Source organism: Phoca vitulina, unplaced genomic scaffold, assembly GCF_004348235.1.
Source record: "Phoca vitulina isolate PV1807 unplaced genomic scaffold, GSC_HSeal_1.0 scaffold11, whole genome shotgun sequence".
NCBI classification, from domain to species: Eukaryota; Metazoa; Chordata; class Mammalia; order Carnivora; family Phocidae; genus Phoca; species Phoca vitulina.
Window position 1 is genome coordinate 46,049,734 of NW_022589714.1, and position 22,484 is coordinate 46,072,217.

Genomic DNA, 22,484 nt, shown 5'->3' on the forward strand with positions numbered 1-22,484 from the left:
TGCGGGGTCCCCCTGATGTATGGTACGTGTTTCAGGCCTTCTCCACAGTAGGCACTCCTGACTACATTGCTCCTGAGGTGTTCATGCAGACCGGGTACAACAAGCTCTGTGATTGGTGGTCGCTTGGGGTGATCATGTATGAGATGCTCATCGGTAAGTTGCATGCTTTCAGAGGACTTTTTCTGTGCAGCCAGGAAAGAGTCCCATATTGACAATAGACTGTTTCATTTGGGGGTGATCGAAGCACTTTTCCCCTCTTATCTTTCAACGAGAAGTTTCCTAGGTAGAAAGCTCATGGCAGTCAAATAGCCACCTATGTCGTCTGGCTTCCTGGCATCCTGTGCTTGCTTTGCTGATCATTTACCCTGTTCTTCTTCCCCCTTTTCATCCTCTCCTAGCAGCTCTTTCAGTCTCTGGCATTTCTTAAACATTCATTGTATGCAGAGAACTTTAACTGGGCGTTGCCTCACATACTCTTTACTTTCTTGCTCTGCCCTTCCTCTCTCTAAGCCTTCAAAGCATGGAACCCTCTGATCTCTCTCCCTCTTATTCAGATGGTGTGTCTGTGTATTTAGGGGACACTCTGGGGGGTGGGTGGCCATATGCCCGAGAGCACTAGGAGAGTAAGTATGTCCATGGTGGTACTGAGTGCGTGAGTCTGTGGATGACTAGGATGGCTTCTGGCTGCGCTGTCTTCAGGAACATTGGATGGATGCCTGTGGAGGAGGATGCGGTCTGTGTGGAGGGCAGTAATATGGTCTGAGAGTATTTATCCCCTTGTCTGTAGTTCTCAAAAAGAGGCACGATGGTCACCTTTAAAACCTATGCTTTTTTCTTGTTCAACTTGTTTGCACTTTACCCATATATACGGATATTCCTAGAACAGTCATTTCTCAGTGATGTTGTTTCATCCTTTCATTTCTTCTTGGGCACAGTGACTCCCCGTGTGCAATGCTGTGTATGTCCTCCTTTCTTTTCCCAGCTTCCGTTATTAGCTGCTTCCCTTGTGGTACCAGAAGCACAAATTCACTTTGGGCTTGGGAGTTTGGGGGGAAAATGAAAAATTAGATGTTTTCTGGAATGAGTGGAAGTCATGGAGGAGGTTATGGAGGGTTAAAGATGTATAGAATCATATTAAGGAGTATGCTGTCAGTCAGATTCAAAGTTTTGGGGTGTAAAAGCTCCGAAGTTCCTTTTTTATTACAGGCTATCCACCTTTCTGTTCTGAGACCCCTCAAGAGACATATAAGAAGGTGATGAACTGGAAAGAAACTTTGACTTTTCCTCCAGAAGTTCCTATCTCTGAGAAAGCCAAGGATCTAATTTTGAGGTATTAGTCAGAGAACATCTCCCCCACCTCCCACCCAGGTTTTTTGACATGAGTGAATTCATTTTTTTTTTTCCAACTTAAATTATTACCTTGGTCTGTCCCTTGCTCTCTCCCATTTCTCTCTTTAAAAAAAAGGGGGAGGTTATTCCTTCTCTTTTTCCAAAGAGACTATTTGAGGTATGCTGAAAGGCCTCTGTCTTTTCCAGATTCTGCTGTGAGTGGGAACATAGAATTGGAGCCCCTGGAGTTGAGGAAATCAAAAGTAATTCTTTTTTTGAAGGCGTTGACTGGGAACATATCAGGTATATCCATATAAAAACTTTCAGGATTATTTCAGAAAGGCTGTAATTTACTTAATAGTAATTTAGAAGCACCATTATTGGCAAGCCAGGTAAGGGAAGAGGGCTTCTTCGAGATTCAGGGTCTTTTCTTGATTTTCCTTCATGGTGAGGATGGGAGTGGGGGCTTCCCGTCAGCCATGTGCCAGGGGATATGATGAAGCCAGCAGCCATTTCCTAAGTGAAGTGACATTTGGCTTCCATGGTGAAGGGAGCACCTAAGAAGCGTGTTGCCCTTGCCCTTACCTAGGACACACCAGCTTCTGCAGTGTTGGTGGTCGCCAGCAGGGCTGTCCCTGGCCACAGGGAACGTGAGTCCAAAGGACTGAGTGGAGGCGGGAGGGGCGTGGGGAGGGAGAGTGGAGCTGGCCACGGCGGGGCTGTGGAGGGCTGTGGAGTGTGGCCAGTGGCCGCCCTTCTTACTCGGCATTCGGCAGTTGCCAAACAGAAACAGAAGGCGAAGACCTTGTCCTCTCTTCCATAATTGTGTTTCGATTTGCATTATTCTCAGTTTTACCTTTGGCTCCTTTTTGCCGTATTTTTAGCTTTCTCTTGGTTAGCCCCTCTGGTAGAAGGGCAGTGCCCCGCCCGGGGTGGGGGGGGTGTGGGCGCCCAGAGGGTTAGTTCCCCTTTTACAGACAGGGCAGGCCCTGAGGGCAGTGCATTAACTTCGGATTTTTAGTTTTTCTCATTATTTTTGTCTTTCTTCCCAGCTATGGATTATTGTTAGTTCTGTTTTCTCATTTTGTTTGGATGTGGCCAGGTGGCGTGGTTGCTCAGTGTCAGAAGCTTTTACCTGCTGCCTGCCTGTGGCTAGTCTTCCCCGTGTCAGGCCAGGGGGCTTTGTGGAGAAAGACGTGATTAGCTGTGACCCACGTGATTACTAACCGTAGTAATTTTTGGCATGTCTGTTCTTGGCAGAGAGAGACCTGCTGCAATATCTATTGAAATCAAAAGCATTGATGATACCTCAAACTTCGATGAGTTTCCAGAATCTGATATTCTTAAGCCAACAGGTAACAGCACCAACAGTGCCTCCTGCGTTACAAGCACATTATTTCCTTCCCCCCCAGTCTGGGGGTTGTGTTTATAGGTCAGCTAGAGGAATTTTAGTCCTTCCGGTTCTTTGTAAGTGTTTTCCCAGCGCTAATGCTGAGGAGCGGTGACACCCTGCTGAATGGAGACTGCTTAGCTGCTAGATGGGGTGGGGAATCACAAAGGTTTGTTCTTTCGTTTTTATTTATTAAAGCTTAGGTAACCTGAAATGACAGAAATGGGGAAATAAAACATTAAAAATATTTGTGAGAAGTAGGAGGTTCAAAGAACATAGACAAGCAAATGTAGAAGATTTGCAGAGTGAAAAACAATTTTTCCCAAATAAAAACTGTGGTATCTTCTTCCGAATGTCATGTCCTCAGTACTGAGTAGTCCCTCGGGGTAAGGCAGTGAATCAACTCTCACATCAATTTCTTTCCCAGTGGCTACAAGTAATCACCCTGAGACTGACTACAAGAACAAAGACTGGGTCTTCATCAATTACACGTACAAGCGCTTTGAGGGCCTCACGGCTCGGGGGGCAATACCTTCCTACATGAAAGCAGCCAAATAGTACCCTTGAAACAGAATCCTCAGTGGAGCAGGAGTTCTTGGTACAACATCACGGTTTTCCTCTCACACAGTCTTTTGAAAGAGTTTCCAAGACGTTTATGGAACCCGCCAGTGTGTCATGGTAAACTCTCCTGAAATGTGACAGTAAGTGGATTCTCTTCCATAATGCATCGGAGACCTGTAAAACAAAGACAACCATTTCTACTACATCGGCCATAAACAGCTGTACTGCTTCTTTAGAAGCCTCATGAGCCAATTTGATAGAGGTTTTAAAAAACTTGTTTTCCTAAGTTCATCAGAATGAAGGAGAAAAACAGCCATTATCAAACATTATTGAGATTGTAACATAGACTTATTGAATATCAGCCAATTTCTGTGATTTTGTGACAGACATGCTTTCTGCCAAGCCCACCCAGTATTTCTTTTCCTTTACAGCTAAAATTTCCGTAGTACTAAGGAAATAAAGCAATAATGAAAGCCTCAGCAACCAGCATTCTGGCTGAAGGAAATGATCCACCATCCTCTGAGCGGGTGGTGATGGTAGTTTCTCCCCATACCTCGGCCTCAGGCGAGTGGCTCTTGATAGCCTCCATTCATGGTGCACTTTATTTATGGTACTAGGATAAAGACCCTCAATCCATTGATTTCTCTCCTCCTGCCCGTCTAAAACACTCATGCTGCTTTTCTGAGTGTTGATGGGGGATACCAGCGTGATCCATTGTCGCTCTCAGAAGACCCAAGCCACTGGGCTTTGCCAAGGACTCCCAGATCACGTGGAAAACCCTCACCGTCTCTTCATGGCTGTATCAGGACATCCCTAAGATGTTGTTGCGGACCAGCAGTAGCCACAAGTGCTGCCAGCAGGAGCTCGCTCTGTTCCTGGGAACACAGCAGGGAGAGTCCAGGCCGAGGCAGCAGGCCTGGAACCCTCTTGGCTAAGGTGCTGTCCCTGCTCGGTCTCCAGAACCTCCTTGGAAGGGAAGGAACCGGCCCAGTACGAAGTGCGGAGCCAGCCTACAAATCCCTGTGAAGTTCACTCCTCAGTCCTTGGTGCAACTGTGTTTTGTCTTCTCTCTCTCGGTCTTTGTGTTTGTCCTCTCCGGTTTAAGTAACCATTTTGCCTTGGAATCATGATTACGGATTTTTTCTTTGCAGAGGCCTTCCTGGGGGATGCTCCTCTCCACCCTAAAGGGTAGCCTGCAGCTCGGGCTGAGCAGGCCTCTCTGCTGCGGCACTCATGAGAGACCCTCGGAATTTTAGCACCAAGTGCCTTTTCTTTCACAGCTGCCACCACCTTGAGAGGAATTTTGCTGCATCAGAAATATGTGGAGGCTCCATATTAATGCATTATTTTAAAGTTTTTGAGAACTCTGAAAGCATCATTTTCACCTGTGTGGTGATTTTGCCTGTTGCAAAGGGTCATGGCCAAGCTGCAGCTGGGAGTCTGCTTTCTACCAGGCTTGAGGTTAAGATCACCTTGAAAGTATGTCCTGGCTTAGCTATTCAGAAACGAAAAATGGGATATCAGAGTTACAGGAGTAAATGAAACTGCTTTGGGTTTTAATGTCTTAGAGGAAGAAAAAAAATACTAGGGAAGTATTAACTTTGGATGAAGGTAATGTTTGCCCCTTAATCTTTCATTCACGGTCTGCTAGTGAAAGGAAGTAAATGAGATTCTTTTGTGTAACTCTGTCGTTTCGTTGTATTACCAAATAGTTGAGGTTTTGACCCCCAGGTGTTTTGCAAGTATGTGTGGTAAGCATGGTAAAGAGTTCACAGGAGTGGTGATAGTCTGTGTGTGGGGAGTGGCAGGGAGGGATGATTTGTTTTAGGGGAAAATGCCCACATTTTAAACTTCTGAATAAACTGTGTGAAAACAGTGTGAATCTGATGTGTTTTTTTTGTTTTGTTTTTTTAATTTATTTGCGAGAGAGAGAATGAGAGAGAGCACGAGAGGGAGGAGGGTCAGAGGGAGAAGCAGACTCCCTGCTGAGCAGGGAGCCCGATGTGGGACTCGATCCCGGGACTCCAGGATCATGACCTGAGCCGAAGGCAGTCGCTTAACCAACTGAGCGACCCAGGCGCCCTGTTTTTTTTTTTTTTAAAGGTTTTATTTATTTATTTGACACAGAGAGAGAGAGGAATCACAAGTTGGCAGAGTGGCAGGGAGCGGCAGAGGGAGAAGCAGGCTCCCCGCTGAGCAAGGAGCCTGATGTGGGACTCGATCCCAGGACCCTGGGATCCTGACCTGAGCCGAAGGCAGATGCTTAACGACTGAGCCACCCAGGCGCCCCGTGAATCTGATGTGTTTTAAAGCAAATGTGGGGGCGCCTGGGTGGCTCAGTCGGTTAAGTGTCTGCCTTTGGCTCAGGTCATGATCTTGGGGTCCTGGGATCGAGCCCGCTTGGGCTTCCTACTCAGCGGGGAGTCTGCTTCTCTCCCCCCTCCCCCCCCACGCTCGTGCTCTCTCTCTCAAATAAAATGTTTTAAAAAAATTAATCAAATGTGGCTCGTAACTGAAAGGGGCCAGATTGCTGGTGGCTTCTTTTAACCCGATTGCAGACCACTGGAACACTTCATCACCATATTTAGGCAATGTGCTTTTCTGTCTCGGAGAGACTAGGGCCTGCTTTTTTCCTTGAGAACGAGCCTTCTGGGTTGGTTGGTATAAAGAGACCATCTTCTGTTGGCCACTTGCATGTGTTCTTCCCACCTGGCTCAGGGTTGCGGGGCAGTGGGATCTCCCCTGCAGCAAGGCTAAGGGGACACCTGCTGACAATTGCTGTCAGTTGGTGGACATTTGTACAGCTGTTTACCCAGCCTGGGGTTGACCAGGAACTTCACAGGCTCCTGGAATGGGACTTCTGCTGAGCCCTCCGGGTCCACCAGAGCAGGAGTCCTGTGGGGTCCCCTCATTAGCACCCTCTCTGGGTTAGGGAAAGGAGCCTCAAAAAGAAGCAAGAAGAGCAAAGACCATCCAGGGTCAGAAGTGAGGCGGGAGGAAGCTGAATGCAGCCAGAATGTGTGTTGTCTTTGCAGAACTTAAGGGTTTCAAGAAACATGTTGAGAACCATTGGTTTGGTGTTGGTCCTCTTCAGATAGTTCTGCTTCCTGCTCTCTTAGAGGGAGTTAGGAAATAGGGCTGGAACCGTACTGCCTACTGAAGTGAAACTGAATACTGATGTCATCCAGTCTCCTCTTGATTTAGGGGTGCATCAGGATTTTCTTCAGTACTTGTGTGTTTTTTTTAAAATTTTTTCAAAGTAGGCTCCACACCCAACATGGGGCTTGAGCTCACGACCCTGAGATCAAGTGTCACACGCTCTACTGACTGAGCCAGCCAGGTGCCTAGTACCTGTTTCTTTTTAGAATTACTTTTTCAAAAGTAAGCTATGGATGAGTTCCTTTGGGATTAATATTCAGGCTTTGAATAGCAGGTTGCAATTTTATTTTATTATTTTTTTTTTTTTAAAAGATTTTATTTATTTATTTGAGAGAGAGAGAATGAGAGAGAGAGCACATGAGAGGGGGGAGGGTCAGAGGGAGGAGCAGACTCCCTGCAGAGCAGGGAGCCCGATGCGGGACTCGATCCCGGGACTCCAGGATCATGACCTGAGCCGAAGGCAGTCGCTTAACCAACTGAGCCACCCAGGCGCCCAGCAGGTTGCAATTTTAAAACTCATCTATATGCATAATAGGAATCCTCTGCCTCAACTGCTAATGCTTTTTCTCTGAATTGGTTCCTTGGAAGGTGTATTTGGGTTTCACTCTCTCCTAGGAGTTTGTAACCCCAAATGGTAGTTTTTCTTGAACTCAGAGGATTCAGTGAATGGTATTTTCCTTTGCTAGGTAGTATACATTTCCCTGGAATGATCTGTGAAAGCCAACACTGACTTAAAAACCACCGCCACAATGCTTTCTCAGGCACACTTTCAGAGAGCATCTTGCCCAGATCACACTGAAGTAGCCATCATATACAGAGCACAGTACTGGGCACTCTGGGATGCACTGGGGAGCCTGCCGTGGTCCTGATCTGCAGAGCAGGTGGAGAATTCCCGTCAAGTGGCTCAACAGTAAACAGCACTAGCTGCAAAGTTAACGGTGTAGCAGTACTGTTAAGCTGATCTAGAGGTGTTAGGGAAGCTGAGGGAAGCTTCCGGGAGAGGTTTCTTAGTTGCAGTGACTTGCAGAGGTGATACAGCCCTGGATTTTGGAGCCTGGTAGGTTTGGTCTTGTGCTGCGGCTGAGGCGTGGGAGTTGTTCGTTTGGGAGAACACTGCGGTCGCGTTTGTTACTTCATTTCCCTCTCCCACTTCACTTCATCCAATTTCTGTCCCTTGTGCGAAACATGTATTCATTATCCCAGGTATAAAACATACTAGTATTCATTTTTATAGTCATTCCTCTGGTCACGGGTGTCCTGACTGCCATAGCCAGTGCATCCCAGAGTGCCCAGTACTGTGCTCTGTATATAATGGCTACTTCAGTGTGATTTGGGCAAGATGCTCTCTGAAAGTGCCTGAAAGAGCATCGTGGTGGTGGTTTTTAAGTCAGTGTTGGCTTTCACAGGTCATTCCAGGGAAATGCATACTACCTATACTTCAGCCTTCATCGTTTTTGTTTTTAAAGATTTTATTTATTTGAGAGAGAAGAGAGAGCAGGGGGAGGAAGAGGAGCAGAGGCAGAGGGAGAAGCAGGCTCCCCGCTGCCGTGGGGCTCGATCCCAAGACCCTGGGATCATGACCTGAGCCGAAGGCAGACGCTTAACGACTGAGCCACCCAGGCGCCCCCTTTCAGCCCTCATCTTACTTGATCAACCTGCTGCACGCATACTGTTAAAAACTCTATTCTCATCTGACTTCCTTCTTGGTTCCCTTGCCACCACTTAAATGCTGGTGATCATCTGAGCAATGCCTTTGCCCTCTTTTTACTCATGTGATCTCGGTGATCTCCCCAACACAGTGGCTTCAGCTACCATTTTTTGTGGTGAGGTCCTCAAAGTGACCAACTTCCCAGCTCCATCCCCGGAACAATAGATACCGCCGTCTGGAAGGCCTGTTTGGGCTCAAACACCATCCAAACAGAGCCTCTTGCTTCCTGTTGCCTCTTTGACTCTGTCTACTCAGCTGTCCAGCCAGAAACTTCATGGGTAAACATGCACAATTCTGGGGCATGGCCATCCATCCATCCTACCAGTGCCTTCGTTTCTTGAAGCATCTACTGCAGTGACCCCTTAGCTGACCTCTTTTGTCCCTGGTCCTTCCCCTTTCAAGTCCGCTGCCTTCCCTGCTGCCGAAGAAATGAAGCCTCAAGTCTGATCACGTCATTCTCCTCCATAAAACTCTCTTGGGTTCCCAATGGTTTCTAAAAATGAGACAACTTTGAGGTAGAAGGGTCCTTCCTTACTCTGGCTTCATCTCTGCATCACCCCACCTTCCCTGATCATTTTACATTTGCATCTTTGCTCATATAGTTGAGTTGGCCTGGAATACCTCCTCCCTGCATATTCATGGATCCAAAACAACTAGTATTCATTCTTTACAACTTGGTTCATGGATCACTTCTAGAATCCTCTTGTGAACTCTCCTCATGGTAAAAACTGGCTACTCCATCCTTTTGGGGGTTCCCTGAGTGACCTGGACTGTTCATAGATCTCTTTTCCCCATAAGTATAAAAACCCCTTGGAGCGGAACTATGTCCTGGTCATTGTGTCCCTGTGGTCATGCAGTGCTTGGCACAGAGTATACTCAGCAGGCCATCTCTTCAGAGCGTGTCCGTAACCTCCGTGCTGATAGAGGCAGGCCTGCTGCGAAGGTGCTGGCTTTAGCGCCCCTTGAAGTTGGATCACCAATGAGCTCCCAGGCTAAGTGAGCTGAGGGAACTCACTCAGGAGGCACCTGACTAGAGTTGGGCCAAATCAGAGAGATCAGAGGAGGAGCCAGCAGCTTTACAGCAGTGTTTCCAGGGGACCTGCCTTTCATTCCTGCCATGGCTCCTCACTTGTTTTAAACCAGAACATAAAAGTCGCTGAGTCCTCTTATCTTCCAAACTTATATTTGGCTTTGTGGGGTCCTACTTGGTTGGATTTGAGGATTCAGGAGGTCTTGAATGTAAATTAGCCAGGAACTCAAGAAGGCAGACTATTCGGGTTCTGGAAGCTGTGAGTTATAGATAGTAGGGTGGGAAGTGCACACCCAGGCTCAAAGTGACCCTGTGGCCCCACAGGAAAGGAAGAGGCTCTGTTCTGGGCAATCAATGTGCTGCTGCTTTGGGTCCCTTTTAACATCTTGACTTCCAGTTTTATTTTCTGCTAAAAAGAAACAACATGGACACAAATGATAATATTTTATTATAGAAAAAGCATCCCAAATAAAGGATTTCGTAAACACTGGTAGGTGAACAAGTGCAACTTTAAAAGTAAATACAAAGTAAAGAGGCAAAATCTACAAGCATTTTGCCTTTAAGAGAAAATGTAATGTTCTCCTGCAGAGGTGATCCCACCCAGAGCACGAATGTGGCTCCATCTTCCCCAGGGAAGGCATCAGGTTTGCTTTCTGAACTCGTATGTGCATTTTAACAATTTCAAAATAATGGCAAGAGGTGGCATTGGATAAATCACTAAAACCCCTTGATTCTTAACTTTCTATTGACACTCGATTAAAAAAAGACTCCATATCACACTTTGACAATTTGAGTTAAAGCCTGTGCTGATTGTTTTCTGCAAGTATTTCCATCCTTCCTGGGCTTATTCCATAGTATTTTCATAGACCTGTATACATTAGATGACATACTGGTTTCCTGGAATTTAGCTTAAAATAATATTGGCTATTACATATTACGCAGTAAATGTACTTTCTAGCTTCCTTACCATTTAAATGCTGCCATCTTTTCAATACTTTTCCTCCACTTTGGAGAAACCATGATCATCTCACCAGACACATGTTAACACTCTGCCCACTCTCCAGCTCAATGCCAAATGTTTCCCAGTCAGCGATACATGATAATGATGCATTCACAAACTCCGATTCTAAATCTCAAATTCAGGTTCCTCTTGGCTTGCGGAGCTATCTCTGAGTAAGACCGTCAGAGCAAAACATCTTCCTCTGAAGATGGCTCTGTATAAACAGCCTAGCTTGCTTATTTAGGCACTTAGAAGAAAAAAAAACTCCACCAAACCTGAGTTCCACCTTTATTAGAAATCTCTCTTGCCCAGCTGGCCAGTAACAGACTCTGAAGGGAATGACTGCAACTCAGCCCGTCCCTGTGGGGACTCAGCAGTTCTGCCATCATGGAATGTCTTCGGCCCAGGAAAGGGGAGCTCTGAAACTGCAGTGATGCTGAGCTCCAGGCTGGGAGGGTGGTGGGTGCAGAAGAAAGCTCCCTCTTCACCAGAAGGGACCTGTGGGCCCCACTTTTCCCTTTGTCTCCACCATCTAGTGACATTGGCAGATTAACCTGTACGGGTTTCCAGCTCACTCACCCCATGGGTTGGGGCCAAAAGCACATTAACCCAATTGGGGAGGGGGGGAAGGGAGACGTACTTCTTGAAAGCCCGAGGAGATTAATCATTTACATAGAACAGAGTACTAAGCACATGCCATACTTTCATACTTGGCTTTTCACCTAAGCAAGGACTAACTGGTTTTAGAGGGTTAGCTGCAGCATGTTCACACTTAAATGTTCATACAGAAGATGGAGAACAGACGTTATCCTTACTATAGAACACAGTTCATTCAGATTGCCTTTGTGACGGCATGGGAGGAAGTCAACTGAGAAGCAGAAAAGGAAGCACCATTAAACAATTATCTGGGCTGGTCAACTATCAGTGGGTATGAATGAAATACTGGCACGGTGAAAGCCAAACCTGACCTCAAATAGGAGTCAAGGAGTTTCACAGACATAAAAGTACCTCTGGCTACAAAAAAAACCTCACCCTAAACTTTAACCCTTACCATCAGCCTTACAAGTTGGATGCCAGTGGTAGTCAGAAGAATTCTCTAAGTGGGAGATGGCTCAGTTTAACCCCTTACTACTACTATTTTCTGAGTAATGAACGGAGTATTGATTTCCACTGTGATGCTGGTCACAAGCACAGAGAACACACTTCTTAAGAACATTCTTGTTCTTCGAGCCTGGAAAGAACAGCTTTCGACACCCATCTGACTTTACCTTTGGAGGACTACAACTAGGGCAGTCAAAATGGAGTCACCTAACTTGCTCTATGGTATCTTACGGGAATGGAATTTAAGAAAACTAGTCATGTTACCTTAAAGAACTTGAAGGAAACTATGTACCTCTTTGAAATCTGTGATGAGTAAAGGCTCTGGGTAGGTGATGAGAAGGCCAACCTTTATCATAAAATGGGAGATTATCCCCAGACACTTAACATCTGGCTCTAGACTCTAAATTTAGTTCTGCTATTAATAGCCATGAGGACACAAGGGAAAATGGCTCAGTACTGGGAGGAGTGATCTGGGTTGTCGCACACCATGCATTATTAATACAGAGCCGACAAGATCAAACAAAATTACTAGGCCTAATACCCCTTCAACTCATCTATCCTTTGGGGATGACAGCAGTATGGTTTTCCAACCCAGTGTGATAGGCTACTTCAAAAACAAATATCCTGATATCCAAAAAAATTCCATAGTATGAAAAGAATATACAAAGAAAAAGCCTGCACTGGGACAGAGCCTGGGCAGGTGACGTTTCCCCCACCCCGCTTTATCCCAAATGCCCCCTTCCCTGGAGCTCTTAGAAGTCTTTCTATGGAGAAACAGAGCACTTGTGAGAAATTTCTGCCTGTCTCTTAAAAGCCTTTCTCAGCCATATCATCTAAGGTTTCCCAGCCACACTCACAGCAATGTGCTGCCTAGGGTGACGACCTATGGCTTCACACCAGATTCCAAGCCAGGATAATCAAAGTGGCCTGATCTGGACAGGTTCTTCTACTTGAGTTGTGAATTTCATTCCAAATGATTTCTTTAGACTCAAAAACCTTGAACCTAAAAAGGTTTCATAAACGTTGTTACATTATTATTGGACTTCAGTCGAATCTGTGGGGTTTTGAACTATTCATTGCATTAATGAAAAAACTGAATTTAAACTCTTAAGAAATCTCCTTTTGGACGTTTTGATGAGAGCCTAGTTCTTCCCAGATGCAGGTCTGGGCACAGAGGCCACCAGGAATGGCATCTTCACTGACCCCTAATGAGAATCCCATTAGCGCCTGCTTGTGGAAGCTAGAGATTATCTTTTTTTAAGGTTTGGTCCCTTTGCTGCTACATAATTTGCCTGGTATAAAACAAACAAAAAAGCCAAGGACAAAGTATAAAGGATGAGAGGACTGCTTTGATGAATATGAGCCAATGGGAGTCGACTTCCTTTCCTACTTTTTGCAGTTATGCAAAGACTGTAAACGGCACCAGATCCAAATTTTTCAAGTTACCAGGGCTGCTGCAAAGCTGGTAGCTTATTTGCCAGTGAGTGCTTTTTCATCCCCTGCTGGAGGCACAGACTTTTCAGTAATGAAAAGGACACACGCTAATTGTGAGAGAAAGGGAAAGGATGGAGAAGCAGGTCTCCTGATACTCAGGGGGAGACAAACCAAGGGGAGAACTGGCTGTGGGCATCGCAGACAGAGAAGGGCTCTGAAGAGACATGGGTCCACAGCTGGCCCTAATCCTGAAAGTCGTTAGACGCCATCTGAGAAAGTGGGGCGTTCAGCCGGTCGAGTTCATCCACCTGGGGTGGGTGGTGCATTACTATCTCCTGGTCCTCTAAGACATCTTCTCCAGCAGCTACCAGATTAGTGAGGGATTTGCTTCGGACACACTGGAAATCCACATGGCGACTCTTCCCTTCTTCCTTTTCCCAGGACATCTGGATAAAGGGGCGCTGCACATAGTTATAGATTACTTCAGACCGGCCACCGGGTCTTCTCTTAATTTTTTCTTTACAGGTAGGGTAACCTGAAACAGAAAAAGGCCATTCTCATGACTCCAGGAAATTGCCCACTCTAGATTCCACACTTTCTCTTCTCTAACCACATTAATTTCCTCCCAAATTCAAAGGCTGGGGAAATGACCTCTGACCATGCCCTGCCACTCCCACCCACCTACGTGCTCACTTCCCACCTATCCAGGTTAGTAGGTCTTGTCCCTGGAAGGGAAGTAACAAAAATTCTCTGTCTTCTAATGGCAGGGCGAGAACAGCCTCTTAGTAATTCCAGAAGCCTGTACTTACTGGCAACAATGCCACAGAACAGAAATCCTGCTAGGCCATGGTGAACTCCAGTCTCTAATTCTAGTGCTTATCTCATACTGTAGGAGAAGTGGTTAGAAAGCGTGTAATGTGTAGCCTAAAGAAAAAAACAGGGAAGTTGCCTGAAATATCTGAAAGGCTATCACATGGAAATGGGAGAAGTCTTACTCAGAGTAGCTTCAGAGGCTAGAACTAGAAGGAAGACCGAAGAGAGAGGAAGTCATCTACTAGATATATGGAAGAATGTTCTAATGGTAGGACAGTCTGATGGGATGCTGGGAAATGGAGTAATCTTTGTCACCCTGTTCCTGGGGTTTCCAGTGACAAAGGAGGGACACAGTGGAAAGAGGTTTAATAGACCTCAAAAATCTCTTCCCACCTGAAATTCCAACCTAAATGAGACACAATGAAGATTGATGGGTTCTGCAGGCAAGACTGAGATAGCAAGAACAGCAAAACTCAAGAGTCAAAGACTCATGGAGGGGAGACCAGGATGGCTTCAGCATTCTCGAAGAATCAGTGTCTAAGACCTTTCTATGGAGACCACAGGTTGGGAGCCATTTGCTCAAGATCACTTCAAACCATTCTATCAATACACACAGACATTCCTCAAAGGTATGCAGTGGAATTAATTCAAATTTTGAGTCTCCAAGACTGTTGATGGAATGACTCTCCCACTTGGTGAGCCCACGGGCCCTGCTCCACAACCCCCCGCCCCCCCGCCCGTGTCCTTAGCCCTCACTGCTCTTTATCCCGAAGCAGTACACCGGAACTTATTCCTGCAGCTGCTTTAAGCATTTACGAATGGAAATAAAATGAAAAGGAAATATAAGGATAAACAAAAACAAAACCAGGAATCCTTCACATGGGTAGGAATGTAGTGTTCATGCGTGCCTATTCTCTACGTCCTCTGGAAGCCGGGTTTTAAGGACACAAGCTGTGCCCATAGATACAACCCACTCCATGAGCCATGCAAGCTGAATACTAATGGGGATATTTATTACCTTCAATTCCAATGCGAATATTTTTCAGGCCTCGCTCCTTTAACACTGTTTTAGCGACATCACGATTCTCAATATATTTGAAGAATCTATAGAGCTTGGAGCTATAAAGAACTGGAAAAAGAAAAACTGAGTTAGTCATGGAGTAAAGACTTCTAAAAGAGGAGGGAGACGAGCTAACAGAATCAGACTAATGAAAGGTATACCTGACCCTGATGCCAAAAAAAAAATCCAGTTGGATCACAGATTAAATGTTAAGTAATAGATCAAACATAAGAAAGAAACCACATGAAAAATTTTTATAGTTCAGGGTGGGGAAGACCTTTTGGGTACAACATAAAACCCAGAAGCCATAATATAAAAACTGACACATTTGACTACTTAAAAATACAATGTCTCTGCTTAGCTAAAACCACTGTTACCAAAGCTAAAAAAACCAAAATAACGAAAGTCAACTGGGAAAAATACCTGCAACTCACATTACAAAGGGCTAATTTCCTTAATATATAAAGAGTGGTCACAAATAGCCTTCACAAATCACTAAGTAAAAGACAATCCAATTCTGTAATGGGCAAAAGGCACAAATAAAGCTACAGAAAAGGAAATTAAAAGGCTCTTAAAATTTAAAAAGATGGTGAGTGTTGATCATGAAATGAGAAATGCAAATTAAAACATAAATGCGATGCTATTTTTTACCTATCAGTGTGACAAAGATAAAAGTTCAGTAAAACACTGTTTTGGTGAGGGTGTGGAAAACAAACCTGCCACATACTGTTTTGTGAGTGTAATATGGAGGAGAATTCGGCAACATTTATCAAAATTATAAAGGAACAAAGCTTTGGCACAGAAATTCCATTTCTAGGAATATTATTCTATAGAGATACACGTGTGAAAAAGACTCCGTTTAAAAGGCGATTTATTGCAGCATCATTCATAATTCATAGTTTAAATGTCCAACAACAGAGCTAGTTAATTCCGCTCTGGCACAGTCATGCAGTGGAACACTGGACAGCCATTAAAAAGATTGTGGAAGCTTTTTATGTAAGACACGGTGTTGAACAGTCTGTAGACTATGGAAGCATTTGAAAAAAAGGAAAAACCATGGATGTAATTGCTTATGTATGTGCACTGAATACATCTGAAGGATATAAAAGAAGCTGAGGAGGAAAACCGGGTGGATGAGGCAGGGATGGGATCAAGACTCTTCAATGTATATCCATCCTTTTGTACCTTCTGAATTGGTACATTCATTAAAAATGGAACCAGCGGAGAGAAGAGTGACACCACCATTAAATGGCCTCAATCTGGCCTCCGTCTCACCACAGTATCCGACACCAGGGGCAGCAGCGGGAGGTGTGACAATGTTACACACTCAGCAGAGACCTCAGCCCTGCATCACGTGCCCTGATCATCCAGGTGAGTGTGCTCCTTGCCAGCTCAACAGTGACATTCACGTTGCTTCCAGGATCTAACTGCTACTCTGGGCAGCACGTCTGGTGCGGAAAGCATCTACACCATGCGGGGGGCTCCTACTTTGGGAATATTCCTCCCCCATGGGAGGGGGGTGGTCTTCATCCCAGTCCACAGAATCCTCATCCGTCAGCACAACGATGTGGCACTCTCGCTCCCCTTTCTTGGCACAGCCCACCATGATGGGCAAGATCAACTCTTCGAGGTAGTGGTCAAACTGCTTGTGAGCACCATCGTTAGACAGTTCATGCAGTAAAGCACCTGGGGAGAGAAGCTGTAGGTGAACATCCTCTCTGGCCGAATGCAGATATTATTGGAGTGAAAAAGACTATGAGGTGATGGCGGTTATCACAGAGAAGTTCCAGAGAGGTGGCCCATAAAGGCAGAAAATGGTTTCTTGCTCCGAGGCGCTAATTAAGCTGATTTTGTTAGATATGTTGCACGTTTTACCACTCCTTAACTTCCTCATGTTTATTTATTATTTATTTTATTATCGAGAGGGAGGGAGGGGTGGAGGGACAGAGGAAGACAGAGAATCCCAGGCAGGTTCCATGCCCAGCGTGGAGCCGATGTGGGGCTCGATCCCATGACCCCGAGATCATGACCTGAGCAGAAACCAAGTCAGATGCTTAACCAACTGAGCCACCTAGGTGCCCCCCTCATGTTTAATAATCCCTGAGCATTTTGACCAACTGAGGTTTTGTTAGCTATACAACGTCAAACCACGTACATTAATTCTACAAGAGAAAGAACCATCATTTGTAGTACCTCTTCTGAAGATGCTCTGAACCCCAATTTCGTGGCGTTATGGTACCACAGACGAGGGATCATCTGAAGTTTGAGGACACCAAGGGACTTGCTCTAAGTGTGCGCTAGACCCAGTAGAGAAACCACAAGTCTAGAGAACTTCATGGAATATGCAGGGAAATGTATCGTGAACCTCAAAGAATAATTTTTTAAATAATTTCAGGAAGCCTAGGTGATAATAAGAGAATGGTGTTTGTAGTCAATCAGCTCTAATCCCAGCTTTTTAGAGCTTTGAACAAGTCAATTTCTCAGTCTTCCCATTTGTTAAATGGGGTTATCACCTGACTTACAGGGCTCACTGTTGCAAGAATTAAGCAAGTTCATATCTAGAAAGCACTTAGTAAACACAAAGTTAATAATAATGGTAAAAATGATTCTATGAACCACCCAGCCAATTTATGCTGTTTGACTCTATGAGGGAAGGCTCACTAATGTCCAAGAATCAGTATCCTTATTTATTAGTTGAGACACCAAGGTCCCAAGAGGGTAAGCAATTACCTCGGTGCCTCACTGGACAAGCTAGATTCAGAACCCACCACGCATTCTCTTTGGTTTACTCCACTTCCTCACAGTGCTGTGAAGCAGGAGAGGGAATAGGTTAGTATCACGTCTCTGCCTCTGCAGATGATTTTCAGCCCACACTTGAAACTCTTGTTTAGTGATAAAAAATATCAGTCGATTCCAAGCAAACTCAAAGTTCAGCTGCTCAAATGCAGGTATTAGGTATCTGTAACTTACTCAGATCTTGACATCGGATAGTGTTGAAGTCAAAGTTAATGCAGAGATAATCGCATGTATCTCTAAGGTCTGGAATAGAGATGCCATCAGGACAATTGATGATACCAGTTTTGTAATAATCCTGTAAATGGATTAAAAAGAAGAAATGTAGGCAAAGAACCAAGATAAAAAGTGGCCTCTTCAACCCCCTATCCATTCCTGGTTCTGTTAAAATGGTAGCTTACTAGAACTATCACCAAGTTGGCTGACTTGTCAGCTGGCAAAGTGGCTCCTGGCTCTCCGGGCATGCTTAGTCACACCTTGATAGCTGACTGAGCTCACACAAACAAGAGGTACTTCAAAGTTACAGGAATAGAAAGTAGAGGGAAAGGGAACTGGGAACCAGAGACCCTAAAGTCAGTAACAATCTGCTGGAACTCTCCAGGCTTCTGCCTATGCCTGCCCCTGGGGAAGAGGATGCAACAAGAAGGGCTCCTACACACCAGCACCGTTCGAAATACAGTCGCACTGATTCCTTCAGCGATCTCATACTCTCCCTTCTCGTTGGGCCGAGTGAAGTTGTACTCTCTTCCTGGTCCAAACATTCTGAAAGACATCAGGCAACAATGTTAATCTTCTCCAGTCCAGCCGGATTCTTCACGCGTGAGGACTACTCCCCTCTTCACCTCATTCTGGAAGACTCCATTCCATGTTCTCATAGTATAAACTGAAAACACAGCAATGGGACCCAACCCCTAAGCAGCAGCTCCTTCCAGACAGAAAAGGTGGTAGCGATTGCTTGCAGCATTTGAGAGCAAGGAGAAATGAAGCAGCAAGTCCTCAAGGATCACGGGTGGTAAGCTGCTGTGACAGCAAATGAAGTAAAGCAGCATCTGCAGAGTTGGCCCTTGGAAAATCTCTGGCATGTGTGAGGGTTGCCTCTCACGCCCTCCCCACTGCCCAGGGATATGCCGGCAGCTCAGGAAGACCATGCATCTCCTGCTCCTGACCCTTCCTGGTCCTTTCCCTCCTCCTTACTTATCTAGCTTGTCAGTCCTCAGTAGTTCTGAGTTTTGCTTTTCAACATCTAATGTGATAGATGCATCTATACTGGTGGGTGCAGATGTTACTGTTCTCCCTTTCCTGGTACATTTTAATGCTGGAGCTCTGGAGAAAATGCCCTTCTTCAATCCACGGAGTAACTCTAATGACAGGAACTTCGGGTCAAGTAGACAGGGATGGGAGGTATTAGGCTTATCAGTGGTTTGACATAGTTTAGAGAGGCAAGCCTGCTCTGTGCATGAACGCAGAGGTCAGGAGGGCACAGGGAGATCTTGCTTTTCCTTACTCATCTTCTCCCATCCTTCCTTCCTCCCTCTCAGATCCCCTCCAGTAAAACTGGCCCCTTGACTTCCCCCACTCCTGTTGCATGTCTGAGCTGTGGAATGGGAAACCAGTGTGAGGGACAGGGCAGGTAGTCAGGATCTTCAGCCAGCCTAATTTAAGTTCCCAATGGCGCCTCACTGTCATTTCCTTTCTTAACCTGCTGGGAAGCCCTGCTGTTCAATGTTAAAACTGTTATCCTCCACCCTAAATTGGCTGCTTTTCAAAGGTCTGAAAAAGATTCCAAATCACATACTTTCCAAACCACTAACACCATATATAAGAAATCCATCCTGATAAAAGTGTCTTCAAAGAATGCTGACATTTTTCTGGAACGTTGTGGTTAAAGTCTAGCCAAGACAGTTATGAATCAAAATAGTGAACATGCCATGTAATGCCACTCCCCCCACCCCCACCCCTTAACTATCATCAGCAAGACCTAAGCTCAGAGTTATTTATCTGGTAGTGGTATGGATTAACATTAATCCATTTGCAATCTCTCAGCTTGTCCCACTTGTGACTAGTGGCCCACATTTTTTAGCTCACTGCCTAGGCTTACCAACACTGTATGTAACCTCAGGACAGTGCAAACCTAAGTAACTCTCAGAACTGATAACCTTAGCTGATAAACCACCTAGATAAAGAATCAGACGCTCTTGCCATGGGACAACTCATTCCTAGATTCAAAGAAAGAGGGTCACCCAAGAATTAATCTATCACCCAGAAAATGCTTGCCCTTCTCGTGATCACTGTCTGAGGCAATCTACCTCAAAGAGCCAGCCAGCGCCGAGGGAACACTGTTTTGGGGTGTGTGTGTGTGGGGGGGGGGGGTCAGTGGTAGCAACACCAAGACTGAGGACAGGAAGTCAAGTCTGATAAAATGTAGGGCCAGTCTGGAAAATGTTTTAATGTTCTAGTTTAGTCTTAATTCAGATGTTTGAGAAATATACAGATTTCTTTCTGGTTAAAAATGGTTCATCACGAATCTGCATGTGTATGTTCAAATATAAATATATTTGAATAGCTGGATTCCATTTAGCCTAAAATTCAACAAATGAGTGTGGTCTGTTCTGATTTCTAAATCAGTTCAAATTAGTTCGAAGTCCTGAGTGAGGTTAGATCTTCAAGATCTACTTCCAAGTAGATGAAAATCCTCAAAAGCCAAATGTCTGTGTGTATATACACATACATTATTATTATCGTTATTATTATTTTTACTCTTATCCCAATCTGCTCTTCCTCATGTTAAGGTCTATGGTTGGCCAGAAGGAGAACCTCCTAACTCCCAGTCCAGGCTCCAAAAACACTTTCTGGCCAGTGCTCCTCCTTGGCAGGCTCTTCCATTTCCTAAACGCTACCCCTAAAATGCTGGAGGCAGGAGATGAGGAGAGGAGGCTAAGACTGTGGTCTTCAATGAAGGAGCAGAGAATGGAACATGAAGAAAAGAGAGAGCGGTCACGACACAGTACAACAGCCAGATAGAAAGATGCAGTTCTGGAAAACTTGAATAGAGATGGAGCCATCGGCAAATGACAGCCTGACACCCGCTGCCAAGCAGAGCGGGCAACGGACAGCAGCCAAAAGGCTTTCCTGTAAAACGGTTTTGCTGTTGTGTCAGGCGGAACACGTGTCTATTTTTTATTAAAAGACAAAAGAAAAAAAAAAAGCCACAACTTAGATCTTCCCTTAACCCTGTCTTTGACCTGTGGAGCTCAGACAAGATTACTTTTGTGAGGGTGTATGAATTATGGCTAAGAGAGATGAGGTGTGTGACTTCGGTTTCAGAGGGAGTTTATAGAGGAAGAGGGAAGGATATTCAGCAGATTATTTTCCATAGTTCTGATTGCACTCTCCTTTGTGGGGGGCCATTTTACCATACTGGCTTTGTAAATAAATTAAGTACATCCCGCAAATCATCAACACATATAATGCTTTGTATAAGCCTGCCCTCCCTGTCTCACAAAGATGTGAAGGTAGAAAAATAAGCAATGCAGGGCTTCTTTTCCTCACATCTAGTGCAAGATAAACAGCAGATATTTCTATTCATAGAGAACAGAGTGAATTTGGAAGGAAATTATCATCAATTACCTTCCCAACATGGTATCCGGATGAGCAGTGAAAATTAGTGGATTCACAACAAAACGTGTGCCATCTACAAGAAGTGTCACTTTCTCTGGCGCCTGGGAATGAACATTACTGCCAAAGCCCACAGTGCTGTTTCCAAATCGTTCTGGAGCCATAAAGGGTTCATGGTTCCGTTTATTCCCATTTTGGAAGCAGGAGCCTTTGAGGTCTTCGGGAAGTGGCAGTATGTGAGGGAACTGAAGGTTTGCGGGCTGAGAGGCGTAGTCAAGTGAAAGGTCTGAAAGATCATACAAACAAACCAAAATAACTTGACAGCAAAAAGGCTTGTGGGGGGGGGAATAAACCTCGTCTCTTTAAAAAACAACAAGAAAACCCCCAAACTTTTAGGTGTTTGCAGGCAAAAAACTCTTGCCTTGAACAAGTAAAGGAAAAATAGGCTAGAGACTCATACTGGATCCCCCTGAGCTTTTTTCCAGGTTTGTATGGTGGGGAGGAGAGAAGGAAGGCAATAATGCCCACACTTTAAAATGATACAAAAATTTTTAAGTAAATTATATGCATGGCTTAAAAAAATTTAAACAGTAGAGAATTTCTGTGGACAACCAGCAAGGCCCTGCCAGACTCCATGCCCTCCCCCGGTCTTGTTTCACAAAGGAAATCACTTTTTACTTCTGTTTCCACTTCTAGCTCTAAATAATACTCTTGTAGTTCCTGTGTTTTATTTAAGGAACCTGCTACCTCTGGGTGCTGAAACTATTCCTTTTCCACATCCTTCTAAAAATTTCCAAATGTTTCTAAATTTTATTTCCCCAGAAGGGATGACAGTCTCTAACTGTCTAATGCATTACTTTTCCTAGAAATTCATATAAAAATGCATTTTCACTATGCACTGGAGAATCCTAACATCACCAGCACCATTTTTTGAAGAGGCAGGGCTTGCCCTCAGCAGAAAGGTTCCAGTGCAAGTGGCTTTGGGTTAGGATTCCTTCACAGAACCTGTTTTTGTCCTAGTATCACCAAGGAGCCGTTTTCCTTAAGCAATTTATTTAATTTTCTAAACCTTGTTCAGTTCTGTAAAATGAGAATCGTGTTCACTCCACCTCCCTCATGGGATTCTTCTATCAACTGAAATAAAGTATGTGAGAGCGCTTCAAAGTGTGCTAATACCATATCATGCAAAAAAGGTTTAAAACTCAATATCTGAAATCTGGATGTATACAGAAGACAATTTGGGGGAAAATATTTATAAAAGTATTATCACAGGATTCTTTTAAATTGGCAGTTCTAATATATTTTAAGGTAAAAAAAAGTCTTTTTTATGAAAAATTTCAAACATACCAAAGTTAACACAATATGTGTATCCCGCCACCTAGATCTGACAAGCTTAATTAACTTTTCTATATTTTCTTCAGATTTTTTTGAAAAAAGTAAAAGGTTATAGATACAACTGAATATCTGACTCCCATCCCGCACATATTTTAA

The 22,484-nt window shown here is 44.7% G+C and overlaps 2 protein-coding genes across 8 annotated transcripts in view; one reads left to right on the forward strand and one right to left on the reverse strand.

The window, feature by feature from the left end:
• The window catches only part of LOC116635650 (serine/threonine-protein kinase 38), a 128,568-nt gene that overhangs the window by 34,858 nt on the left and 71,226 nt on the right, over positions 1-22,484 (forward strand). For 3 of the 4 annotated variants that reach the window (XM_032409925.1, XM_032409924.1, XM_032409927.1), the window contains exons 10-14: positions 36-153; positions 1,207-1,330; positions 1,537-1,632; positions 2,590-2,684; positions 3,147-5,155. The exons of the other annotated variant lie outside the window; for it this stretch is intronic. In XM_032409925.1, the coding sequence (XP_032265816.1) occupies positions 36-153; positions 1,207-1,330; positions 1,537-1,632; positions 2,590-2,684; positions 3,147-3,277 (564 nt within the window). In that variant the 3' untranslated portion in view covers positions 3,278-5,155. Of the gene's footprint in view, positions 1-35; positions 154-1,206; positions 1,331-1,536; positions 1,633-2,589; positions 2,685-3,146; positions 5,156-22,484 lie in introns of those variants that run through there. 4 annotated transcript variants of the gene reach the window in all.
• The window catches only part of KCTD20 (potassium channel tetramerization domain containing 20), a 37,286-nt gene continuing 22,858 nt past the window's right edge, over positions 8,057-22,484 (reverse strand). For 2 of the 4 annotated variants that reach the window (XM_032409928.1, XM_032409929.1), the window contains exons 3-8: positions 21,006-21,279; positions 18,038-18,140; positions 17,556-17,676; positions 16,074-16,271; positions 14,544-14,654; positions 8,066-13,247 (exon numbers count right to left, since the gene is read on the reverse strand). In XM_032409928.1, coding sequence (XP_032265819.1) covers positions 12,955-13,247; positions 14,544-14,654; positions 16,074-16,271; positions 17,556-17,676; positions 18,038-18,140; positions 21,006-21,279 — 1,100 coding nt within the window. In that variant the 3' untranslated portion in view covers positions 8,066-12,954. Of the gene's footprint in view, positions 13,248-14,543; positions 14,655-16,073; positions 16,272-17,555; positions 17,677-18,037; positions 18,141-21,005; positions 21,280-22,484 lie in introns of all 4 variants that reach the window. The other 2 variants (XM_032409931.1, XM_032409930.1) reach the window with 2 other exon arrangements.